The sequence below is a fragment of the Coffea arabica genome, chromosome 2c, assembly GCF_036785885.1.
Source record: "Coffea arabica cultivar ET-39 chromosome 2c, Coffea Arabica ET-39 HiFi, whole genome shotgun sequence".
Taxonomy (NCBI): Eukaryota; Viridiplantae; Streptophyta; class Magnoliopsida; order Gentianales; family Rubiaceae; genus Coffea; species Coffea arabica.
Window position 1 is genome coordinate 69,152,157 of NC_092312.1, and position 21,595 is coordinate 69,173,751.

Sequence of the window (21,595 nt, forward strand, 5' to 3'; positions counted from 1 at the left end):
ATATGTATTGAATCTTGTATTTATTGTTTTGAATTAAATTTGAAAAAGTTGGATATTGGGTCTCCAAATAAAAAATCCAAACCGTCCAATGAATAAGTTGAATAAATTGGATTGTTCTTATCCAATCCAATAAATTTTATAACCTAACTGACCCAACCATCCTTTAAAATTAATAGGCGAGTTGGGTGAATTGTTGGGTTTTGGATTTTTTTGCCAACTCTAGTCGCATAATCATCATCCAACTCAGAATTTCAATCATTGTCGAGTAGGCAACTTGAAGCACCTTCTTAGAGATATCCTTCACTTACTTGGAATTGTTTAGGATCCACCTTGGAATGATGTGGACGAATATCCTTGTCGAAATTGTATTGCTGTCACCTTGGAATTATGCGGACAGATATCCTCATCAAAATCTATCACTTTAATTTTTTGTCCTTTACTAAAAATCAAGATATGGTAAATTTTCTTAATCAAATGATTTATTTTAACTTTTTAATATATTAAAATTTAGTAAGATTTATTTATTTAGTTATCAAATATTGCCTTTGTAATTCGTGATGTTGGAAAAAACAAAGGAAAACAATATTTGCTTTTTTTTTAAAGAAAAAATAAAGATAGCTGAACTATTAAAAGAGGAAAATAACAAACTGGTCGACGTATGCGAGAAAGCAAAAGTTACACGGTTAACAGGTTTTCACCGTTGTTTCACTGTCGTTACTTTGTAACAGAACATAAATCCTTTGCCATCACATAATTCTCAAAGACTTTTTTGCTGTTGATTGGTATAAATCTTAGATAAATCATGACCTGTGACTGACTAGGAATGACTTGGAATTAGAAAACTGAATAAATAATTTTTTATTTCTTGTATTTTTTTCCCTTCCTATATAAAGGTTTCATCACAGATATGCAGAGTGGCGGCATGTCAAAGATGAAAGTGAAGAGGCTAACGAAACCTTTCTCTGTAAGAATATTGAAGGTTATTGGATTCAATCCTTAACCAACATTATTCAACCTTTTGGGAGAAAGGGTTCTCTTTATAATCATCCTTGTCCTTGGTTTTCTCCTACCATCAGGACTAGTTTCTCGAATTTTTTGGTTGGAGGAAAGGATACAAGGGAGAAAATGGCATCCCTCCCTGATATTGAGAAAGGTGGTCGTGATGGAAAAGAAGGATCTGAGATGCCACTTCTGGAGAAAAAAGATGATTCGAACGGGCTATATATGGTTTTTCTTTCCTCAGCAATTGCTGTTTGTGGCTCTTTTGCGTATGGATCAACTGTAAGTTTTTTTCTCTTTTTTTTTTAATCAATTTAAAGTTTTATATCTTTAAATTATGTTGCTGTTCATCTCTGCCTTTGGCTTCTTTGCATTCAAATCAACTGTAACTTGATATTTTATTCCTGTTCATCCTGGACTCTAATATATTTTTTTTTTGGCATTAAATGGAATGATGAATCCTTCGATCTAGTTTTGGCTAGATTTTTGGTACATGCATGTTCTTGCAAGAAAAAATATTGCATTTGCTCTTGTTAAATCACCTGAGCTTCACATTCTTGATTAAATGATTTTGTGTCATTTATCTTGTAGGTTGGATATTCATCACCAGCCCAGTCTCCCATTATGGAGGAACTCGGATTATCTTATTCTCAGGTTTGCATGACGAAATAAAGTAGTTTTACTTCTATTTTTAGATAATGCATAAATATTTTTATCTGAAAAAAAGCTTTTTTCAAATGCAGTACTCAATTTTCGGATCCATACTAACAATTGGGGCAATGATTGGTGCCCTTACCTGTGGTACAATTGCGGATGCAATAGGCCGAAAAGGGGTAAGAGTACAAATTATGTAAATAAATAAGTTTGTCTTATTTAGCATTGAAGAGTAAACTTTTCTATTTATTTTATTTTATTTTTATCTTCAATTAGCTAAACCAAGATGCCTCTCTGGGTCGGGCCCCATAAGGATTGACCCGAACACCCACTCCGTCAAGAGAAAAAAAAAAAAGAAAAGAAAAAGATGCCTCCCTGGGTTGGTGAATTCATATTTCTTGATGATTCATTTATGTTCAAACATTTTGTTTCGCCGACACAGGATTTATCCTCAATTGATTCTTAACAATTGAGGATATGATGTAGCTTTCATTTCTTGAAAACAATGTACGTTGTTTTTGTTCTCAATTTCTTAATTAATAATCACTTTTTGGGACATAAAAAAAAACGTGGAAATCTAAAAGCAGGAGAATGATTGATTGGCTTTTAACTTTTCTTTTGTCTGAACAGGCCATGCGACTTTCATCAATGATCTGCACAGCTGGACTGATGGCAATATATGTGGCCAAGGTTTGTGCCATTTTATGTAATTAGTTCAGATTTGATTTTTGATACAAATAATTAGCACTCTTAATTAATATCTCTGTGTCCGGATTTCAACTTGAAGGGGCCTAATATGCTTTACTTGGGGAGATTTCTATCAGGTTACAGCGTCGGCATTTTGTCTTACGTAGTAAGTCACCAAGTCTTCGGTTCCCTTCTTCCTTTGTCTCTCATTTGAATCATTTGAAGTTGAAAATGCAACTCAGAATATGCTGAATATATACATAATTTCATTCCCCTCACCATTTCCTGCATTCATGGACGATCGACTTAGATTCCTGTCTTTGTTGGTGAAATTACGCCAAACAAACTACGAGGAGCTATTGGATCTTCAAATCAGGTAGTCGAACTATCCTAATTATTCGCTATATAATAATACTGTACTGATTCTTTTACACGAGCAAAGTATAGATACATATTATCATGATTACAGCAAAAGTTTTCATAAATTTGTGCGAATTTACGTGCATTTTGACAAGCAACATTCTAAAACTATTGTGCATTAACTCTCTCTCTCTCTCTCTCTCTCTCTCTCTCTATATATATATATATATATATTATTTTGCTTTACCTTTTTCCAACACAAGTACACAAGAGAAGGAACATATATATGAATCCATTACTAGCCACTACCCTTATTATGTCTATCTTCATTTAGTTTAGAATGGATCAAGTAATATGGCTCCATGCAGCTTTTTATCGTCGCCGGCTTGGCCGCAAGCTATGTAGTAGGGGCATTTGCAGGATGGAGGACTCTGGCTTTATTTGGTACAGTTTACAATTTTTGAAGCCGCCAAATCTCAAAAAACTTACATTATTTTTTCCTAAAAATTTTTTTGAGGGCAACTGCCCTAAAAAAAAAGTTTAGACTACAAGATTTTCTAAGAGTCTTAGATAGATGGTAGTGGAATCGGTTTTTCATGAGAGTTCAATATCTTGTAAATTCTTAATAATCATGTTTTACTTCTCATACACAATACACTACCCTCTTATGATCCTGGAGGCAACCTTAAGACAAGATATATATAAAGGTGAAAAGTAAATCAGAATGATTTTTTTTTAGCTGCTTAATTGGAATATGTAAAGTTGCTTTAAAAAAAGTCATCAAATTGCAGTTACTTTAAGTTGATATTTAAACTGTTTAAGAAATCTATGTTTAAAAAAATAAAATAAAATAAAAACTCTAAGATATATATAACACTATACTGTGTCATTGTAAAAGAAGAGATTCTTACTTCTGGAATATTATTTGAAACAATCTCAAGTCACAATGTGTTAAAACCAAGACATTAAAAAATTTGATTTTGACATGAATGTATGATTATTCGACCGTATGACTAATTTTCAATTTGAATTATGTGCTTTGCAGGACTTGCCCCATGTCTTCTTCTGTTCTTTGGACTCTTTCTGATTCCAGAATCTCCAAGATGGCTGGTAATTCTCAGTTCTACGTTTATTACCATTTGATCTCAAATGCCATCTTTCTTTCTGGTCTTTTTTATTTTTTCAACGTCATGCCCTCTTTGTTAGTGTTATAAAACTCAAATCTGCTGCTGCAAACAGGCTATGTCAGGACAAGAAGAAGAGTTTGGAGCGGCTCTAAGGATACTTAGAGGACCGCAAGCTGACATTTCTGAAGAAGCCGATCTGATCAAGGTAAATTTACATGCTGACATTCACTTGTTCCTTTTATTTGCTTTCCATGACTTCTTCATTCTCAATCTACTTCAGAAATCTTCTTAATTATTGCAGAAAATGGTTTTGATTTTGATTTTGATCATCATTTGCAGGAGAATGTAACCAGTCTTAAGCTACTCCCCAAAGTCACCGTGATGCATTTGTTTGATAAAGCTAATATACGTGCAGTCATAGTAAGCATCTAAAAACTAATCCACTTCTTCTTGTCTCTTTCAATAGTGATCATAACTCATTTTGCATTATAAATTTGGTAATTGATCATCTTTCTTGACACCTTTTCTTTGCAGATATCCGTTGGTCTAATGGCATTTCAGCAGTTTGTGGGAATTAATGGAATTGTTTATTACTCCAACTATATTTTCCAGTCGGCAGGTAAATACACGAATCTCCCTGTCATTCACCTGTTTTTATCGAATGCTTTTGTAGTTAACAAAGAAAGGGGATCAAAATTGATTGTCAACTTCTGAATATACGATGCATCTTTTATACTTCCGTACATTACTAGTTCCATACATATACTATAGTCTATATTGATGATCACAAAGATTAGTTAGCAATGATCAGCCTTAAGGCGGTCATTTGTACTAATTCCTGAGCATGCAGCTGCTAACTATTGAGTTCATTTAACTATATATTTTCTTTGACATATCAGGCTACAATCCCACCGTTGGAAGTATACTTTTTGCGGTTATACAGGTTTCATTTCTCTGCCTCTTATTTTCGCAAGATTGAATTTCACAAACTGATAGTTTAGAAGTTTTTCCACACGAGCATGTATATATAGATGCATGTTACATGCACGAGGAAGGAATTGCATGTATGAGTCGAGATAGGGTATCATGAATCTAAAGCATGATTGTGTATCTAGGTTCTTTTAGTGTTACTATATATACAAGATCAATCTCTTTTTTCTTATGTCTATATCGACTTGTCTTTTTGCTAATTATTTATTTCTTTCCTAATTGCTCTTTCAGGTTATTGTGTCCGCAGGAACTGCAATCTTAATTGATAGGACGGGCAGAAGACCCCTCTTGCTGGTAAATTCAAACAATATAAACTACAAAACAAAACAAAATAAACTATAGCTTCTTCTAGGGAAAAAAAAAATTAAAATAACTCATTATTCATCCTCCTTATTCACCTTTTACGGTTCCCCTCAATGGAAATCAAAAGAAAAAAAAAATTAACTTTCTGAATTTAAGAAATTCTTTTTGTGCCAAATTTCAGATGTCCGCTTCTGGCTTGCTTCTTGGTAGTTTGCTTATTGCAATGTCCTTCTTTCTCAAGGTAAGTTTATGCACAAGGCACCATCCAACATTTAGCATGTTATGCATATGCTTCTTTAATCAAGCATTTATGGTTTCTGATTTGTTATTGTAATTAATTCTTTTTTTTTCTTCAGGCACATGAACTTGCAACCCATTTGGTACCTCATCTTGCAATAATTGGTGTTTTGGTAATTCTCTAAACTGAAAGACTAGTCTAACAGCTTTGCTACATAACTGGCTTTTCAATCACAACTATCAAATCTGCAGAATTCCACTATTGTTTTCTGAGCTTTTTATGTATAAAGGGAGCAATTTCAGAATTTGCAATATTCCTCAAGATTCCCACTTTCTAATTTTCTTCTTGCCAAGAACCGAAAATTTTAACTTATTCTACTTGTGTATGTACATTGTGTGCAGGTCTATATTGCCTTCTTTTCCATAGGGATGGGTGCAGGTCCATGGCTAATCATGAGTGAGGTGAAGTATATCATTCCCAAAATACTTATATGTCATTATTTATTTATTTATTTTTTTGTAAGATTTTCAAATTAAATTCATTCATATTCCTTTTTAACATTTTGGGTTCTTTCTTGTAGGTATTCACATTGCATATTAAAGGTCTGGGTGGTGGGCTAGTGACATTTATGAATTGGTTTGGGTCATGGCTGGTGTCTTACACTTTCAACTTCCTCATGTTATGGAGTTCATCCGGTAAGCCTAACTCATTATATTATCATCTAAATTTTTGGGCTTTATGCTTTTTGTAACCAAATATTTGCATTTTGATCTTCTTAAGATAAGAAAATCACAGAAAATTGTTCAAAAATAGCACAAAAATCCTTACACTTTTCCAGGAAATGTTTCTTTTTTCCTTCCCTCTTTCCTGGAATTGCCATTTGACACAAGTTTGTCTTTGGTTGTTTTTCAGGTACATTTCTCCTGTATGCATCCATGTGTCTGCTTGCCATAATATTCATATTTAAAATGATCCCCGAAACCAAAGGGCGAACCCTAGAAGAAATTCATGCTTCTTTGAGATCAAACTAGATTCAACTTACTCTCTCTCTCTCTCTGTCGCCCGGTCGAGTATCGAAGGAGAAGAAGAAGAAGAGATAGATGTTGTTTAGGAGCAATAGCATGCTTAAGATATTTTCCTATTTTGAAAAACCAAAGTTCTGACTAGGTTCTAGCTTATGCAAACAATTAGCCTAAGATCATTGAGTACGACATTTGTAATTTATTTCATGCTAGATGAAATTCATCCTTTCATTTTAATAATTTTTGTGCATCCTATATACGTATGTCTGCTTGTGTTTTTTTTCTTAAAGCTTTATGAGTCAAGTGGATTTTTTTTTTTTTAAACTACGAATGCAAATTAAAGAAAAGGGTTTAGAAAACTTTTGGAGATATAGTTATTTACATGTAATACGTGAAAAGGGCCAAATCTCTAATTACATGTTTAATTTGGCCGTCCAAGTGAAACAGTCTCTTCAGATATGATTTGGTTGAAAAAGAGAAGTGTTAAACTGCAAGATGTCCCTCGAACTATTCCAATTGATGACTTGGCCCCTAAACTATTAATCTTAGCAATATATTACCCTATCCTATCAATTTTTTTTTTTTTTGTAGAATTGTAATATCCTGTGGAAAAACACTAGGATGACAATTTAATTTGTCCCCTCTAAAAAATCTTAAAGTCTCTTTTTCCCCCAATTTCTTGGCTTGCCTCAATGCACTAGTCTCCTCTCTAATTAAATTGATATTTGTTACATGTTTTAAGATACCATACGACATACACCTATGTCTGTGTCTTTGATATCTTTTCTTTTTCTTTTTATTTGTGTTATGGGATTGGGTTAAGTGAGGGTCAAGAGAGGAGAAAGTTGAGGACCTTAAGGCTGGAATTTTAGAGGCAATCTAGTGCCCTTGTTAAGGAGAGAAGGAATGAGGTTGAATGGAAGCATCACTTTTTTATTTTCTCCGATTTCTATTTAATTTGCAAATTTCGCTTTTTCGAGGTTATTATAGTAACTTCACACCAATAATGGAGATAAATATAATTTTTTTATGAATAAATTTTATATACACTGTCAGTTAGAATATAACAATTTTGTATATCAGTATATGTAATATAATTGATATTATCAATTATACTAATAATTATATATGACTACTAATAGAAATTATTAATTACTTATACTAAATTTACTAATACATTTATACTAAATCCCTAATTACACTTAATACAATAACATTTTTTCTAAAAAAAAAAAGTACAAGCACAATAATGAATTAGTGATTGTATTTGTGCTAAAAGTGAAAACTTGGCTACTTTAGTTGTATTTATTTTATCATGTTAGATTGTATTCAAATAACTTTTGTTTGATTGTTTTTATAAGTTTCAATTATAAAATTACAATGAATAATAATTTGGTGATGTGTTGATATTTTAATACTTGATTATTTGTTAAAATTTAATTATAATAAATTTTTATTAGCCCCGCGAGAGCACTGGTGAGGGAAGCGGGGTGGGCAGGAGGAGCGGGGGGCGGGGGAAATTTGTAGGCAGCAGGATGGGGGGGGGGACCCCGTTGCCGTCCTTGTGCACAATGAGAAAGTTAGTCGATGAGCAAAGAGACAGTTTGATGGAAGAATCTTTGTGTTGGGGCCTGAATTAAACGTTCAAGTAAAACTGGAGAGGGTAGTCTTCACATCTAGGGATGGTTTCTCTGGCACTATTCCTGCTCTTGGCAATAAATTATATGCCCAAATAAAATTTGCTAAATAGTTGTATTAAATTGACAAGTACATGATATGATTAACAAGTTATACTACAAGACGAAACATAAAGCTAGATCTAAAAACCCAGTGGATCAATGCAATTAAAATGTAAGATAATTGCTCAATTAGTGAAAGACTTCCGACTATTTTTAACTCTATTCTTACACTTGATCAGGATGTTTTAGTTCTTGGTTTTTCGAGCTCTTGTATGATTAGTTGTGTGGTTTCAGATCCCAGTTGAGATATTCACTTAAACTAACCAGGCAGGTTGAGATTAGGAGGCTTTCTAAATTGAAGAGGAGTTTAAGGACAATAATCATACATCAATGATTTGTTTTCTTGTTTTTGCAATGGTGGGCTATTGTTTCATTTTCTCAAGTTACTTTGTCCATCTATAACTGGACTTCTCTTTCTACTTTCAGAAAATCTTTCTCAAATATGTAGAAAGACCTTCGTTATATCCATCATTACGGAAAACCATGATTGCTGACATTAATTTCACTTCATAAAATAAGATCAAGTTTAGACTTTTATATAATTTTCACTGTCCAGTTTGCTCTTTCTATTAAAAAGTTTCATTAATCCCGTAATTGTGTTTGTTTGATTGGTATATAACATTAATCCACTTTTAATCAAATAATTTTCGTTCTTGAATGCGTTTACTTTTTGAATTTCCCTACAACTTTGCTCAAAGAAAATAGGGTTAATTCCACTTGGACCCCTCAAACTATGCCCTGAATCCCACTTAACTCTCTAAACTTTAAAATGGGACACTTAAGTGCCTAAACAAAAAATACCGTCTCACTTAAGGAAATATTTTGACAAAATCTGGGGTGTCGTCAGTTTTCCTAGAGCATGCAAACACGCTCTGTTAACCGAAGGGCATGGATGAAATTTTCCAAAAAAAAAGGAAAATAAAATGAGCCAAGAGAGGGAAAGTTTCCCGCCATATGACTAATACCCGTGTTGTGTTTACATGACCCGATTTAAATCCATATCATAAAAAGGGTCGGATGTGCCCTAATCAAAATGAGAACAAATTGGGACTCATCAAAGGGGAGGGGAAGAACGAAGAAAGAAGAAAAAGAAGCACGCTACGGCAAAATAAGGGCAGATGGTCAGGGAAACTTGTAATTGTGGAAGACAAACACTACTGATGACATCATGGACAGACAAACCCAGGAAGTCGATTTGTGCGATGTCCTCAGTATAAGGTAATGAACAAGATGTTCTTGTAATTTGGCTTACTGTTGGAATTTAGGTGGTTTTGTGATTTGTTCGATGGTATTGTGGTATGAAAATAGGAATCGGGAGGCTGTAAATATTGGGACTGGGTTGATCTTGAGATGTGTCAAAGGTCTAAAGAAATAATACCTGGACTGTTACGGTCCAAGAACAAGATTGCAGCTGAGGTCGAGAAGTGGAAGGAGATGGCCAAGGTACAGCAAGGAAATGCGAGGAGGTTGAAGATGTACCTGATGCTTCATTGGGGTGTCATTCTCCTGTGGCTGTTTTTCTTCAAATATGGGGCAAAAGGTTAAAATGAAGTTGGAGAAGAAGCTGCCCTATGATGTGGGAAATTATTATTTTTGCCTAATGCTGGGATCAAAGGTCATTAGGGGGTAGGTTATCCAAGTTTCGTAGTTGTGGGTATTCGGAATAGGTTGTGTAGTGAACTATGTACATAAGTTGGTTCTGGTGTTGATACTGCAATACTGCAAATGGATGAGTGTTTTTGCTGGTTATGTAATTTGTAGTATCAGCTTTTACTTTTGGATGTAATGCATTATTAGTGGAGCCTAAGTGTACCCTTGTACCAACCTGGGATTTAAGTGTCCCTAACAAGTAAAATTGATGTATTTAAATGATCCTTTTAGAAGTCTATTTATAACTGAAGTGTGTCTCAGCATTTATATACAATAGTTCCTGTAAATTGTCCCCTATTGTCCCCTGTTATCAAGTTCATTATAACATGGTACCAACCAGGGCATTTCGTAGAGAAAAAGGCAAGCTTAGCCTTACATGAATAAAAAAGAGTAAGCTGTTACTACTAAAAATTGTTACTATTTACAAATATAGAGCAAGTTGTTGTTAGTACTATCAAAAACTGCTCATCGTTAAGCGCCAGTAGGAAATTCCAAAAGTAATTCCCTAACACCAAAAGCAATATGTTAATTCCCTAACGCCAAAAGCAGCCCTATTGGTTCTTGGCATTTAAATTCCCTAAACTAGCATGTTGGTTCCCATCTCCATGGAGCTGCACATTGTCAATGCCGGTTGAATGCTTGTGGTGGCCTGCAACCCTCTGTAACGTAGATAAGTTAATGCACATATTACCCCTCCACGTGAATGGTGCTGGCGATAGTCCTCGTGCAAGGTGAAAATTTGCAGATAAGTCCTCTGTGTATCTCTCATCTAGGTATGATTCTGGATCTTTCATTGTTACTTCGAGACCGTGGGAATAAACTATACCTGCAGCATTGGAGTTCAACTGCATTCATTAAACAATAACAAATGAATAAGAAAGTGATTGGTCAAAGTAGCAATAAATTTAAGATTGTATTCAGCCACTTGACTTACGTGTATACTACCAGCAGCCTCCTTCTCAATCACACCAATATTGGCACCTTCTGTATATGGGTTAGAGGGCTCATCACCTGTGTGAGTAGCCCTTTTCAAGCCAAGTTCTCCTGTCATATCAAGCGAGTTTCTAAATGTCCATTGTCGATATTTGCAATTGTTTTTTTACTGTGGCCATATTTATGACAAAATGAGCATTTTCTGGCTTTTTTGATAACTGGTTGTCCTTCAGCACCAGTTGGTTGATTGGATGGCTCATCTTGAGGCATACTTGATATGCTCTCTTGGGTATTCAGCATACCCACATCAGCAGCTAACCCACTCTTAGATGGCTCTTGAGCACTTGAATAGTTGTTAGAAGGAAAGCCAGATTGGAGTTCATCTCTTGCAGCACCATGTGCCATACTAGGCATCCCATTTTGTGTAGTAACAGGTTGCTGGGCAGCACCTATTTCATTGGCAGATTTCTTATTAGTTGGGCAGCTTCTCTTATTGTGGTCACACTTCTTGCACAAACTACAGCTCATCTTAATGCCAACCTTGCTCACTTTGTGAGGTTTATTTGGATTGACACATGATTTAGAAGTTACTGCCTCTTCACCTGGACCCTTTTCTTCTCATTTTCTTGGGTCTACCAGGTGATCTTCCAAAGTTTGGAGGCTTCATTGGAGGTAAATTAATGTGCTCCCACAAATTTAGGCCATTGATAGGATTTAGTACGGGCTCATAACTTGCCACATAAATAGTCTTCAAATATGTGTGAGATACATGTTACTCAGGTTGCTCATGCCTTCTATTAATGCATGCAGCAGCATGACCACAAGGAATTCCTCTCAGTTGCCACTTGCGACAGTTACAAGTTTTGCCAGCCATATCAACAACAAATTGCTCACCAAAGGGACAAGATACTCGGTACCTATTTGTCCCCGCATAAGAGGCAATACACGTGCTTTGATCCCTTTTTGCTTTCTCAAGTATCTCAAAATTCTCGGACAAAGGAGACCTACAGCAGCAAAATATATTTTGTTAATTTCAACTGTAGTTATAAATAAGGGCAGCTAACAATCATTGCATTAACACATCAACAAAGATGACAACAAGGTACTTAACCTTCATGTTTAGCCATTGCCTCCCTATTTATCTCATTCTCCTCAATAAATATAGGTAAATGGTCTGCAGCATGCCTATTACGGGCAGTGATCTAGCTTTTAGTAGCACAGCATTGAAGGACTCACACATGTTGTTAACCAGAATGTCACAGTCCATACCAGCCCTAAAATGAGATCTTGACCATGTTTTAGGGTCTTTGTCAGCCAGCCATTGATGTGCAAGTTCGGATTGTTGCCTAAGCAACTCCATTTCACGTATGAACTGGTTCATATATGATGCCCTTGCACATCTCCACAACCTATCTTTTAGTGCTAAGCCCCTATGATTGAGTTTGAAGTTGGAGTACAAATGTTGAGCACAACACCTATGTTCAGCCTCCGGGAGTTTGTCTCTAACTGCTTGGACCAGTCCCTATACCAATCCAAGTCAAAAGCAGATAGTTAGTTACAATATGACAAGAAGGTTTAATAGCTAATTAATAAGTCTAGGATGCTAATTTCAGTTTTCATTTACCTTTTGTTTATCAGTCATTATGCACCAATTCTTTGAATTTGAAATTCTCAAGTCCTAGACAAGTAATCCCAAAAACCAACTCTAGTTATCATAATTTTCCACTCCTACCACTGCTATTGCCAAAGGATACATTTTATTATCCGCATCCATGCCGACGGTTGTCAAAAGTTGTCCACCGTAAGGACCCTTTAAGAAGCACCCATCCATTCCAATCCAACATCTACATCCTGCTAAATATCCCCGTTTCAATGGCTCTAGACACATATACAACCTCTTGAATCTAGAAATTCCTTCATCATCAACCTCAGTCTCTACAAAGACAGTAGACCCTGGATTTGCTTTTCTCAATTCTCCACAAAAGTCTTCTAGCAATTCATACTGTTTCTCATGGGACCCTTCAATTGCAGCTCTAACTTTTTGAAGTGTCCTGTATCCTTTTTTTAAGGAAAAATCTAATTTGAGCTCTTCAGTTACTTTGGTAAGTAGCTCATGTACATTCATTGAAGGTGTCTTTCTCACCTTATCTAGAAACAATTTATTGGCCAACCTTGAGGTCATATTCTTGTTATGGAATACTCTACCGCAACTATGTTCATCACTCAGTGTTTTAATTTGAAAAGTGCTCTCATCTTGCATTTTTTAGCCAAAAAGCTCGCACCCACAGCCTCTACATTTCACTCGCACCCTGTTTGTGTCATTCTTGGTGAAGTAAACATCCCTCTCATCCATAATTGCTTGTATTCTGACTACCAATCTGAAGATAACCACTGATGTGAATTGCTGGCCAACAGTAAATTTAGCACTTTTCATTTCAGTTTTGTCATTGAAAACTAGAAACTTAGGCCGCTTATTTCTACGGAGCCCAGATTCTTCATTTGAGTCACTTTCACTCTTCAACTCTGCAGAAGCATCTAATTCATATTCTGATTGCATGCCATCAATATTTATCACATCAGCATCCTCACAAGCATTGACTTTGATTGCCTTTTCTTTTTTTTCTGCCTACTTTCTTCCTTGTTTTCACATTTGGGTTAGAAGGCTCGGCTTTGTTTTTTGTGGGGTTATAGCTGGGATGAATGCATAAATGTAATTTTTCCATTGCCTCCTTGGGCTGATCATCACTTGGATTGTAATTTTTGCTTCCTCTAGCAGGTTGCACTTCACTATCTTTGCTACTGTCATTTCCCTTCTCAGCATTCACTCCAACTTCATTGATGTCATGTTTCTCCACTGGTTCCCCTTCCACTTCATTGCTGTTGTCAGCTCTCGACTCTCCAAAGGCGGCTTTTTCTTTCTGTCATTTAATCTTTTGCTACTTCATCATCAGGTCCCCAATCTTCTAATATCATAATGTCACTATTGCTCTCATGTGTGGTTTCATCTTCCCTATGTTGATTTGCCTTAGCTTCATCGTATGCCTGCTGGGTGTGAGGCATCTGTTTCATTGCTCCAGGTACAACCTTTAGATACACCTCTGCGACTCTATTATTTGGTAATGTATTCACCATTACCTCGCAATCTCTATCACACAAGCAATAAAACAGCCCTGTGTCCAAAGGCATCCCTGCTAATCTACAGTGCCATAAAAATTCTGAGTCTTTTGGGTATCCAAGTTTCCACCCACATTTATCCAACATTACTAGGGACCACTCGTCTAGGTTGCAGCCGTCTATATAATCCACCTACCCTCCTAAGTATTGCATATTGGGAGGATCTGTGAAGTCGCCTTGATGGTGTATTTTCAAAGTGAATGGTTGACCGAAAATCGCTCCATTACCACCATCTATTATCAAAAGCAAGAATTTTTTAATCAGAAAAATAAATTTAAAAATACTCCAGTTGTACGATTAGGACCCTAATATCTTCAATGGAGGAGCATTAGGATTCCAATGAATGAGCATTGAGGTTCCAACATCACAAATTTTCAGATCATTTTTGAAATAAAAAATTTTCAAGTAAGTACATTACATATTTAAATATTTTCACAGACCCTAATTTTTCACTAATCCCTAACTTCATCAGCCTATTTATCATTTTTCTATCTCAATACAAATCCCGACCCATCAACATATTCCAATTGCAAACCACCAAATAGTATTAAATTGAAATTTTGAATGTTCTTACCAGTTTCCATCTTCACATTCCCTTTCTTTGCCTTCAATGCAGATGCCTTTCGATGCCCTGTCTTCCTTCCCATGTCACCAACCATGAATCCCGATCAATGGTAGATTTTTGTTTTGTTTTGTTTTGTTTTTTTTTGCTTTTCCTATTCCTATCCTTCCTGTTCTGTTCGTCCCCTTTCAGACGGATGTAGCAAAGCAAATGGAGTTTCTTCATTCAATCTACTAGTATTTACAGGTGAATTTACCTTCATGTCCTCGCCTTTTTCAGTCACTTGTCTCGGTTAACAGAGTGCGTGTTTGCACGCTCTAGGAAAACTGACGACACCCCAGATTTTGTCAAAATATTTCCTTAAGTGAGATGGTATTTTTTGTTTAGGGACTTAAGTGTCCCATTTTGAAGTTTAGGGAGTTAAGTGGGATTCAAGGTATAGTTTGAGGGGTCCAAGTGAAATTAACCCAAGAAAATTGTTTGTCTTCTTCTTTTGGTTGCTTTTGCATCACCCCCTTACAATTTATGGAAGCGTTTGAGAAAACTAAAATTTTATCACTTATTTTGTGGAGCAAATTTTGCCTAGAAAATTCATTATCAGTTAATTAATTCAGATGTCTATTTTCTATTATGAAACACATCTAAATGTATTAAAATCTAAATTTATTAAATTTAAGTGTTGAATTGGTTATCGAATAGGGCCTTACTCTTGTATAGATATTTCAAGCGTTTATCCGATATGGCAAGTTGCAACTACACGAACAATGGTCAACAAGAAATAAAACAATAAGATGGCTATGCATCTCTTACGGCCAAATTAAAAAACTCAAGAGAGAAAGGTTTAACAGGAAAGAAAACAAATCAAGCAGGAAATGATTCTGATATCGACAAGGATGAATAAATTTATAACAATATTAAAAGAGCCTGAGAAATTCAATATCTTAAGGTGCTTTATGACTCGGAAATTTTCAGCACAATATTTATTGTTCCTGTGGTTTTGCAACCAAGTTCCTTGATTTGCAAATTCTTGACTTCTTTTATGAAAGCCATCTGCAGAACTTCCAGTTATCTAAGTATTGATGAAGAACAAGAGCAGCATATTTTCTAGGGGATAATAGAAACTTTCATGTACTTCAAAAATCAAAACATTTAAGGGAAAAAGAAAAAATTGTTCAAAGCTGGAAACAAACAATAGCAAGTCATTAATGTGACTGAGAAACGTAGACAAAATGCATATAATAACTGACACTATGGTTGAATTCAAATGCATCTCTTCATTTAGATCATGTTGCAAAAGTTAATGTGGAAAGGACACTGCAACAAACGAGTGCGAAAATGATTAAAAAGCAGCCCCTAGCAGAACCCACAAAAGTTCCAACTTCAAATAGATTATCTATATCTGTGAAAAATACTCATCAGAGTGTGCATCACAAATCTACGTAATGTGAAACATAAAGTTAAAACAGAAGCAGAACATGATCTGATAAATAAATCATATGTACGAAAAGGCCATATGGAATCTTCTCAGAGCGTATATGTGAAAACCATGTGGAATCAAAAGGAAGACACCACAGAATTGGATGATGAAACTTGCGAAAGCCTAGGCCTGGATTCTTCTTCCATCTATATAAATATGAGGAATATGGGAAATCCTGGACCACTGGGAGTCAGGGCCAATTTGAGGGGTGCATCTTTCCTCTAGCAAGGGACAGAACAGGATTGACAGGCTGTTCAATTTGCTAAGGTCTCGCATAGAAGGTAAAAAGCGCAGCTTTTCACAAAAATGTAGAGACAGTGCTTCGAGAGACGCAAGGTTCCCAATCCAATGTGGCAAAGCATCTATAGAAAAATTATGTATCTGTAGCTCCGTTAGGGCAGTGAGATGCTGAAGTTGACAGGGCAGAGCATCCCAATGAGGCCAGCCATATAAAGTTAGTTCCCGGAGGGACGAGGACAGTAAATGAAGGCCATTGAAGATGATTTGAAATGGATCAAAATCCATAGAATTCGAAAATGGACCAATCTGTAGTTCACTTAATCTGCTAAGACAGCAAAGCCCCTCAGGCAAACTGGTCAATTTCGGACATTTGAATACTTCCAAGGATGAGAGAGCAGACATATGGTGCAAATTAACTGGAAATGATGCAAGATTGCGGCAGTAATTCACCCACAAGGACTCAAGGCAGGTACATGAGTCAAGCATTTCACCAGGCAGACAGGTTAATCCTCCACAGTTGTATATCCTCAGATGCCGAAGGGACTTAAGACCTTCCTGTCCGTTTGGAGTTGGAAAGGACTTGAGTTTGGGGCATGAGTCTATCTCCAGTCTTTCAAGAGATTTGAGGCTATACAAATCATTAGGAAGTTCCATAAGATTATCACAATTGCATATCTGAAACTCACGAAGACAAGCAGCAAAGCCCCATTCAGGAACAATATGAGTTAAATCAGGACAGTGCTTCAACTTCAGAAATTCAAGATTCTGATTGTTATGTGATAGCACATCCGGAAGAGAAGTGAGATGACACACACGTTCAATATCTAGACTTGTGAGAGTCTTCACTTCACTGCAAACTTTTGTTACTGGTAAGCCATGGTTAACATGCTTGATCTCTAATTTTTTAAGATGAGAGAAATGGCTGGGAGCAGTGGTCAATCGGGTACAATACCTTATCTTCAACTCTTCAAGGGAGGGAAACACTTCCATATTACCTGCTGCTGACGCAACATCAGCCTCCATCCACTCTGTAAGGTTGGGCATATTGTCTAGGATCAGAGCCTTGAGTGCTGGAAATAACTTTGTTCTTCCTTGACCACCCACAGAAGCACCATTGTTGTAGAATGAAGATCTAATGCTTGTTATCTCATGTAGTCCATCTAGTACAAGACGCTCAAGAAATGGCAGATGCCCAAATGTTGGGATTTCCTGCAAGTTTCTGCAGTGCAACAATTTGACCTCCATCAAATTTTTGAGTCTCAGGAATGAATTATCAATACAAACTTCCATTCTCATAACCCATGAAGGTAACCGATCTCCCATAAAATCTCGGATTGTCAAGCTTTTCAAATTTGGGTGAGGCTGGAGACCTTTCAGCACATTCTTGTCATTCATAGCACCATTCCTGTCCCAACTCCACTCGAATTCCAACTTGTATAGATTTGGCTTTCCAAACAAATCTGCCCTTTGGGCTGCTTCTTTGTCTTTGACTCTCTCAAGATTGCGGATAACCAGCCTACCAGAAAGGTTTTTTAGAAATCCCAATTCTTCAATCTGACGACCCTTATCACGACCAACATTGAAGAATCTTAATGTTTGAAGACAAGTAAGTTGCCCTATTTTAGGTGGCATTTCGAACTTGGAATCAAATGTAGAAAAATCAAAATGCCTCAGGCTTATCAAATTCCTGAACTTATCGGGAAGCTCTCTTAGATAATAGCACTCCTTGATTCTCAAAGTCTCCAAGTTGTAAAGCTTGCAAACAGAGATTGGCAAACCTTTGATTGCAGTACTTGATAGATCAAGATACCGTAAATGTATCAACCTGCAAATTGAGGTTGGCAATTGCTCAATCTCTGCCCAACTCAAGTTAAGAACACGCAAGAACTTGCAAGTAGGAACATCATCAAATGTATTAGTTTCCAAGAACAATGTCCGCAGATATCTCGCATTGTCCTTGCTAATTGGACATGTCTTTTCTCCAAATGATTCCAGTGCAAGGTAACGAATCTTGTAAGTTCCGTCCGCACCAGTTTTTCCAAAATTGGAAACAGATTGTGCAAGATCATGTACAAGATCATGCATTTTACAATGTGTTATGTTGCAATACTCATCCAATTTCACTTCCTGAAATAAGGAACTCTTCAGCAAAATGTCAAAAAAGGCAGAGCCCATGTTCTCCTTTTCTGGTCCATTTCCAACACTTGGTTGAATATATCCCTCTGCCATCCAGAGTTGAATTAGTTGTTCCCTTTCAATGTCATGATCCTTGCTGAAAATTGAGCAGTAAGCAAAACATTTTTGCAAATATGGAGATGGCAAGTGATCAAAGCTCAATTTAAGTAGTTGCAAGATGCTATTTCCATTAGCCATTGAACCTAACAGGCTGCTCTCTAGAATTGAGAGCCACTCATCACTTTCTTTATTTCTTAGCATGCCACCAATTATGCTTGCAGCTAATGGCAAACCCTGACATTTTCCAGCAATCTTCCTCCCTATGTCTTCCAATTCTATAGGTATTACTCGGGCCAAAGATGCTTTTTCTTTTATGATGGACCAACACTCATCACTTGATAATTTTCCCAAGACAAGTAGAGGATGGTTTGCTATGATGGATGCAGCCTGTTGCTTTCGAGTTGTCACAATAATGTGATTGCCCTTATTTTGGTTAACTCCTAACAAAGACCCTATGAAATCATCCCACACAGCAGGGATCTCATTCCACACATCATCTAGGACAAGCAGATATCTCTGACCTCCCAATTCCTTTTGAATTTCTTGAATTATCACATCCCTACTCCCTACCTCAACATTTTTCCCGGTCAATGATTCTAGAATTAATCGAAACAGCCTGATGGCATCAAATGTTTCAGACACGCAAACCCAAATTCTCTTATCAAAATGCCTCTTAACACGTTTATCATTGAAAACAAGCCGAGCTAGAGTTGTCTTCCCTATGCCTCCCATGCCCACCAATGGTACAACTGAAACAACCTCATCAGTTGGACTCAATAACTTACTTACTATTTCCAATAAATTCTCATCTCTTCCAACCATTATTGGATCACAAGTAGCAGAGTCAGTCTCTCTTCTTATTCCAATTCTATTATCAGCACAAATAGGAAAGCCAGTCTTAGTTGTACTTGTACATTCCATTTGAGCTTGGAGGCCAAAGCTACTTGCTTCTTCGTTCAGCATTTTTAAGTTTACGGTCACTTCTTGAACTTTAGGAACCATTTTCCAATGAAACAGTATTGAATTTTGCGACAGAGAGAAGAAGAAGCTTACCTTTTTCTTTCCTCGGCTAGAAGTTTTCTTAACCTTCAGTCTGAGCATTTCGTAGTTGAACTCATCCAAGACATCATCGGCATCAAAAGCAACATCTTCAAGGCTCTGCAACCAGAGCTTGAGGGCCTCACCTCTGACTGCCGGTGTCTGTGCATCAAGCAAGAAGGCTTGAATTATGATCAGTGATCTTCTCAGCCTTTTCAAGTCCTTCTTGAAACCCCGTGAAAGATTCAGCTGTTCAGAAATGAGGGCTGCAGCCTTCTCTAATGGAGGTTGCAAAAGGGCCTTGACAGTTGCACTTATCACTGCAGCTTCTGCCATTTCTCAACAAGTTCATGAATAGAAGAAAGAAGACAGCCGCCGAAAGAGAAGATAGATGTTGTGTCAATAGGTTGTTTATTTTTGTGTTTATCAAGAATTGGAAGATTTTTGTTGAAGTGAACAAGACCAAAAGAAGATCAATACTTTGACATAATAAACTTTGGTAAACCCAAATCTTTAGGCATTCCTAGCAAATTTTCTATGTAACTTGGATGAAAGTTCCTCACAGACACAGAGAAAGAAGGATGATGATAAATGAAACTACAAGGAAATGCTACTCTTCAAACTATCGCTACTTTCCTTCACGCGTTTAATTGGCTACTCACTCGTGCAAGACCTTCAATACACATTTGGTGATTTTACTTACTGATCACAAATAAAAAAGTTCTAAGTTGACTTGATTTTCAAGTTGATCCAAATCCAATAGGCAAAGCTCTATCACCTTTCACAAAAGCTTCCTAAAGGCACTGACCCAATCCACCATGCTTCTTCTCCTCGCAAATTCAAGGGTCCCTTTTTGTTTCTTTTGTGCTGGCGGGGGTAGTGGGATTTGGGCATTTTGCCTTTTTTTTTTGGGTTGGGTTGGGGGGGGGGGGGGGGGGAGGGGACGTGGAGGGGGTTGTTGGAGTTAATATCCCTTCTTTGTTGGTGACTAATAGGACAAACATTGCCTAATCACTTTGCATAATTAGATTTTGCAAAATCTAAAGTAAGTGAGCCGTCTAAGAGTAAAATGCAATTAGGATGATCCTCATAACTCCTTGAGTATAATCACCAATTTAACCTTGCTTCTTTTTTCTTTTTTAATTTGTTCCCCTCCAAATGCCACCCCTTGTTTCCCTTTTGTTTCTCTCCAAATCTTGCAATTATTTTGTTTTCTTTTTGCTAACTCTTAAAACAACAAAATCGGCTAAAAAACCATATCATGTTAAGAACTCTAATTGTAGACTAATAATTCGCTATCTCACACTTACGTTCATTTCTACTTAAAGTTTTTTAATTTTTTATCTTTTTTTTTTTTGTTATTTTGGATGATTACTTTCCCAAACTAACCATGTTATTTGGCTAATAAATAAATAAATAAAAACTTAGGTAAAAATCAACATAAGTCAAAAGTGGGATATTATTAGTCTAAAATTTTAAGTTTTTAACGTGATGTTGAATTTTTTTTTGCCAATATTATTATTTTAAGAGTTTGTATAAAGAAAATAACTAGAATCCAAAGATTTGGAGAAAAAAGGAGGAAAAAAGGAACTGTTCAATAAAAATAAAATATTGTTAGAGAGATAGAGTAATATAAAGATGTTATGTAAGTCTTGCAAAAAAATAATCAATTCATGCATCTCAAGAATACAGGATTTACTTTCGCATTATATGCAAAATGCTGCTCAAGAGTCGCTTTGATTCTCCACTTGTACTACACCTAGTCATCAGAAAAGCTTTTTCAGCTCCCACGAGCTATATTATATATTAACTTGATATATATATATATATATATATATATATATATATGCAGGTTTACTGGATTTTGAGATTTGAAATCAGAGTTATGTGTTGTTAATTATCTTTTATGTGACTTGACGTAAAAAGAAAAGAAAAAAAAAAGGTTACTGGACCATGAACTGAAATTTTGTTCAACATGCATGCAAAATAAGCCGTGGGAAGGTTCGGCAGGTGGTAAAATTTCCAAGAGGAACAAAGTTTTGAATAACTTGAAGCCGTTTTTGAACCAAATGGTCAGTTAAATTTTGAGTCAAGATTGAAATTCATTTTTTTTGGGGAGCATATCTTAGCTTCTTTGTTGAGAATATGGTGAAAATTCTTTGCTTGC

The 21,595-nt window shown here is 36.1% G+C and overlaps 3 protein-coding genes across 3 annotated transcripts; 1 reads left to right on the forward strand and 2 right to left on the reverse strand.

Annotated features, from left to right (window-relative positions):
- The first annotated feature begins 895 nt into the window (after positions 1-895).
- On the forward strand, positions 896-6,620 carry LOC113727568 (sugar transporter ERD6-like 8). The gene is made up of 18 exons (XM_027251805.2): positions 896-1,281; positions 1,591-1,653; positions 1,743-1,832; positions 2,284-2,343; positions 2,441-2,506; positions 2,651-2,716; positions 3,069-3,144; positions 3,746-3,810; positions 3,940-4,032; positions 4,167-4,247; positions 4,362-4,446; positions 4,727-4,770; positions 5,049-5,111; positions 5,302-5,361; positions 5,477-5,530; positions 5,760-5,819; positions 5,939-6,053; positions 6,271-6,620. The coding sequence occupies exons 1-18, from the start codon at positions 1,126-1,128 to the stop codon at positions 6,387-6,389; spliced, it is 1,416 nt and encodes a 471-aa protein (XP_027107606.1). The 5' UTR covers positions 896-1,125; the 3' UTR covers positions 6,390-6,620.
- A 4,854-nt stretch (positions 6,621-11,474) lies between these two features.
- LOC113724579 (uncharacterized) lies at positions 11,475-12,884 on the reverse strand. The gene is made up of 4 exons (XM_027247466.1): positions 12,435-12,884; positions 12,327-12,380; positions 11,941-12,224; positions 11,475-11,706 (listed from the first exon to the last, which is right to left on the reverse strand). Exons 1-4 carry the CDS (start codon positions 12,882-12,884, stop codon positions 11,475-11,477), a joined length of 1,020 nt encoding a protein of 339 aa, XP_027103267.1.
- A 2,808-nt stretch (positions 12,885-15,692) lies between these two features.
- LOC113724580 (putative disease resistance protein RGA3) lies at positions 15,693-20,326 on the reverse strand. Its single transcript, XM_027247467.2, has one exon. It carries the CDS (start codon positions 19,762-19,764, stop codon positions 16,039-16,041), a length of 3,726 nt encoding a protein of 1,241 aa, XP_027103268.1. The 5' UTR covers positions 19,765-20,326; the 3' UTR covers positions 15,693-16,038.
- Between the last annotated feature and the right edge of the window lie 1,269 nt (positions 20,327-21,595).

What these genes read in the sequence shown, in the direction of transcription:
- LOC113724579 (XM_027247466.1), bottom strand. Translation starts at nt 12,884, where the DNA reads ATGACCTCAAGGTTGGCCAATAAATTGTTTCTAGATAAGGTGAGAAAG. An exon ending in ATCCTTTGGCAATAGCAGTG is followed by an intron (nt 12,381 to 12,434) that starts GTAGGAGTGGAA and finishes TTACTTGTCTAG; the next exon opens with GACTTGAGAATTTCAAATTC. An exon ending in TAATGACTGATAAACAAAAG is followed by an intron (nt 12,225 to 12,326) that starts GTAAATGAAAAC and finishes GGATTGGTATAG; the next exon opens with GGACTGGTCCAAGCAGTTAG.
- LOC113727568 (XM_027251805.2), top strand. Translation starts at nt 1,126, where the DNA reads ATGGCATCCCTCCCTGATATTGAGAAAGGTGGTCGTGATGGAAAAGAA. An exon ending in ATGCAATAGGCCGAAAAGGG is followed by an intron (nt 1,833 to 2,283) that starts GTAAGAGTACAA and finishes TTGTCTGAACAG; the next exon opens with GCCATGCGACTTTCATCAAT. An exon ending in CTATTGGATCTTCAAATCAG is followed by an intron (nt 2,717 to 3,068) that starts GTAGTCGAACTA and finishes GGCTCCATGCAG; the next exon opens with CTTTTTATCGTCGCCGGCTT.
- LOC113724580 (XM_027247467.2), bottom strand. Translation starts at nt 19,764, where the DNA reads ATGGCAGAAGCTGCAGTGATAAGTGCAACTGTCAAGGCCCTTTTGCAA.